At 33.5% G+C, this 3,766-nt stretch overlaps 1 protein-coding gene across 2 annotated transcripts in view; it reads left to right on the top strand.

The window, feature by feature from the left end:
- Positions 1 to 2,355, top strand: part of TRAM1 (translocation associated membrane protein 1) — a 32,261-nt gene extending 29,906 nt beyond the window's left edge. The window contains exon 11 of one of the 2 annotated variants that reach the window (XM_006880450.1): positions 2,167 to 2,355. In XM_006880450.1, the coding sequence (XP_006880512.1) occupies positions 2,167 to 2,240 (74 nt within the window). In that variant the 3' untranslated portion in view covers positions 2,241 to 2,355. The remainder of the gene's footprint in view (positions 1 to 2,166) is intronic. The other variant, XM_006880451.1, reaches the window with a different exon arrangement.
- The last annotated feature ends 1,411 nt before the right edge of the window (positions 2,356 to 3,766 follow it).

The raw sequence follows: 3,766 nt of genomic DNA, 5'->3' as shown, positions 1-3,766 counted from the left end.
TGGAAGAGATCTATATTTCTTCCCATTCCAAAGAAAGGTGACCCAACTGAGTGTGATTTTAAGTATAGATTCTCTTTAATTGATAATAGGATTATTTCAGTTTTCTATTTTACTGTACTATGGTGTGATGCGATTTTTTTTTCCAGATATTTTTTCCATTTCCTCTAAATATAAAATTATATTCAAGTTATATATCATTCATAATAATCGTCTTTTTACTAATGCATATATATAAAAATTTATTTCTTTTTCATTTCTTATGTTAGCTATTTGTGTTCGCCCTCTCCATACCCCCTCAAAATAATGAGCCCAGAACCAGTATTTGTATTTTCATTTGCTGGGTTTTTAAATTAATCTGTTTCCTGTATCATTGATTTCTGTTTTAATTTTCTTCCTTATACTTTTCTCTTTGTTTAATTTTCTATTTGTTGGTGATTTTTTTTAACCTTCTTTAGATGTGTAAATACTTAATTTTCATCCTTTGTTCCATTCATGTTGAATTCCAATCTTAATCAGAACATTTTATTTTTAGAACTTTTGTCCCATGGCTATTTATAAGTTCATTGTTTCAGTTTAAAATATTTTTAAAGATTTTTATTTCTAGCTTAATTCCATTGTGATTAGAGAATTATACTTTGTGATTTTAAGTCCTTGGAATAAGTTATCACTTGAAATACAGCTCAGCATACATGATCAGTATGTTCCATTTGCACTTCTAAGGGGCAGTTAATGGAGTAGTTGTATTCTGTAGGTATGAGGTCATATTTGTTAATTAGAATTGTTGGGGGGTTTTTATCAGTAATGAATAAGATCACTCTGTCTCCTCAAAACAACATACAGCTAACATTGTGAAGAATAGCAATCTGAGAACACTTAATTGTGCTCATATGAAACCTAGACCAGGACTAAGAGGCGATTGTGTAAACAGAACAAGGGAAGGTTTGATGGTTTAATGTCAAGAAAGCGTGCGTTCAAGATTGTATCTTCTCTCCATACATGTTCAGTCTGTATGGTGAGCAAATCGTTTGAGAACGCCAACTTTATAAAGAGAAATGTGGCATCAGTATTGGAGGAAGATTCATAAATAACTTGGGTTTTGCAGATGATAAAACCTGGCTAAAAGTGTAGAACTTCAAAGTTCAAGGACTCAGTCCTTTATTATTAATTACATCTCAATATCAAGAAAACAAAAATCTCCACCACTGGGCCACTAGACAACATCATAGTAGATAGAGAAAAGGTTGACGTTTTCAACACTTTCATCTTCTTAGAGCCATAGTCAGCACCCTTGGTACCAGGAGGCAAGAGATCAGGAGACATGTTGTGTTGAAAAAGTCCTGCTCTTAAGAACATCTCCAAAGTTCTAAGGAGCATGATGTTAAATCAAAGACTAAGGTGCACCTGTCCCAAACTATGGTCTTTTCAGTTACTTGGCTAGGAGTCTGAAAGTTGGGCAGTGAATAAAGATGATAGAAGAACTTAGGCTGTTGAGTTGTGTTGGAGAAGAGTACCGAATATCCCCCAGACTGCCAGGAGAACAAATTAGTATGTCCTGAAGAAAGTGTGGTCATGGTGCTCCTTGGAAGCAAGTATCTCACATACTTTGGGTATTTTTGTGAGGAAGGCCAGTCCTTGGGAAAGGATATTGTGTTTGGAAAGGTGGAGGGTCAGTGAAAGAGAGGAAGACCCTAAGGCAGGTGGATTGACATAGTGTAACAGTGGGCTCACATATATCAGAGATGGTGAGAATGCCAGGATAAGGCAAAGTTCAGATCTGTTGTTCATAGGTTTATGATAAATTGTACCCAACTCAGAGTGCACCTAACAGCATCTGCTTAAAGCCAGTCTGTTTGTACTTAGCCTTCATTCATTTTCAGGACATCAGCCCCCTATGCATTATAAAATCATCCTTCTTCCATGACAGAACCTCACTTCAAATTTTTCACTCTTTAGTAATGTGAGATTTCGTGTTTGGCTTTATGATTTCTTAGGAGTTGCTTGCTGTTTGGTGTCTTGGACTCTTAGTGCAGACATTACTAAGTTTGATTTGAAAGCCTAACAATATATATTGGGTTTTAAAATTTGTTTTCAGAGGTACATAGAGATGATATTCTCTGCTTTTATTTATACAACAGTAACACTAATTTTTTTTTTTTCTCTTTCCAGAAAATGGTGTAAATGGAACAGTAACTTCAAACGGAGCAGACTCTCCCCGTAATAGAAAAGACAAATCTTCATAATGAGTCAGAACCTAATTGATTAGTGTCCCCAAAGAAATACGCTTTTTGCTATAGATTTTTCTTCTTAAAAAATATAATTTGTGCTCTTGGATTCTTGCTGTCGTACTGTTTCATGGTTTGGTTTTTTGTGTTTTTTTTGTGGTTTTTGTTTTGTTTTCCAGGGCATTTGAGGGGAAGATGATTACAGTGTGTGGGAAGATGTTTTAGCCTAGACTAAGCTACCTGCCTTCAGAATAGTTTAGGGACCACCATCGTATTTTGTTATGTCTCTTACCTTTAAACATTTTTCTAATGATTTAGAGAAATAACTATTTACAAAATGCCACCAATCAGTGATAGAATTTCTTGCTCTCACCAGTTTTTTAATAATATAGCAAGGTGGCCTGTTCCAGCAAGGTCGTATTTTTTAAGTTATCTTTCAGGGTAAAATGGAAATATTACAAAGTTAGAAGTCACCCTTTAATATGTTTTCAGTGTTCTGTAATTTTTAGAAACTTTTTGTAGCATTTACACTTAGAGGGGGGAAATTTGTAAAATCACCAAAATAATTGTGTGTTTTATTTTATAGATAGTGATTGTTAGTGTTATAAAGTACACACCCTCCTGCTTTTTTCCCCCAAAAAAAGACGATACATGCTAATGGTAACATGTGACAGTTTGTTGCCATATATATTGAATCAAATTATATTAACATAAAAGTACTCATGAAGAAGTACAATTTTAAACACGTGTAAACTGGAATTTAGAAAATTATTTACTTTAAAGAGAAAAATCTGACTTACACGTGTAGCCCTCTTTATCTGTTGATGGTTCTTAACAGGGCTTGTCATAAAGTGTGATGTGCATAGCATTGTAGAAAAATGCTGTTTAACCTGCAAAAACCTTTTTAAAAATAATGCCTACTTGATTTATATCACTATGAAAAATGTCAAATAATTGTATTTAGGAAACATTTAATGCACTAACCTTAAATTTAATATTCAGGTTGACAAATACCGTATGAAAGACAGTGCTTTATGTTCCAACTCTAGCTTTGATCCCATCTTATTGAGAAACATTTATCTATATAAAGCATATTTTTTGATAAATATATATATATATATATTTGTATCTCTACAGAAAGGTTCTGAAAAGCATTTGAGTAAAATATTTGGTTCCCTTTTCTATAATTCTTTGAAGTCTTTAGAGCTGTTTTTGAGTTTCCTTTGTAGAACATATTTGCTCCTTCTGGTATTCACATCTTGTTCCCCATTTCTCACTTTTGTCACCAGCTATGTTTGTGCCATTTTTAGTGTAAAAGTTAACAGACCTATTAGGTCTGTGGTTTAAATAAGTCACCATGCTGCTAGAAAGTCGTGCTTTAGATTTCCAGCTGTTTACTTATGTTCTGGAAAAATTAGTAGCTCTCTGTAGCATTATGAAATTTCAGTGGAGCCACATTTTTGTCATTCAAAGCTGGTATTAAACTTATACATTGAGAAATCAATCAAAATAAAAATTTTTACTTTCACAAGCTGCGTTCTGAA

This window comes from Elephantulus edwardii, unplaced genomic scaffold (genome assembly GCF_000299155.1).
Source record: "Elephantulus edwardii isolate Elephantulus edwardi_28Jun2011 unplaced genomic scaffold, EleEdw1.0 scaffold00008, whole genome shotgun sequence".
NCBI lineage: Eukaryota > Metazoa > Chordata > Mammalia > Macroscelidea > Macroscelididae > Elephantulus > Elephantulus edwardii.
The sequence above is the reverse complement of the archived record's forward strand: the minus strand, read 5'-3'. Positions and strand labels throughout refer to the sequence as shown.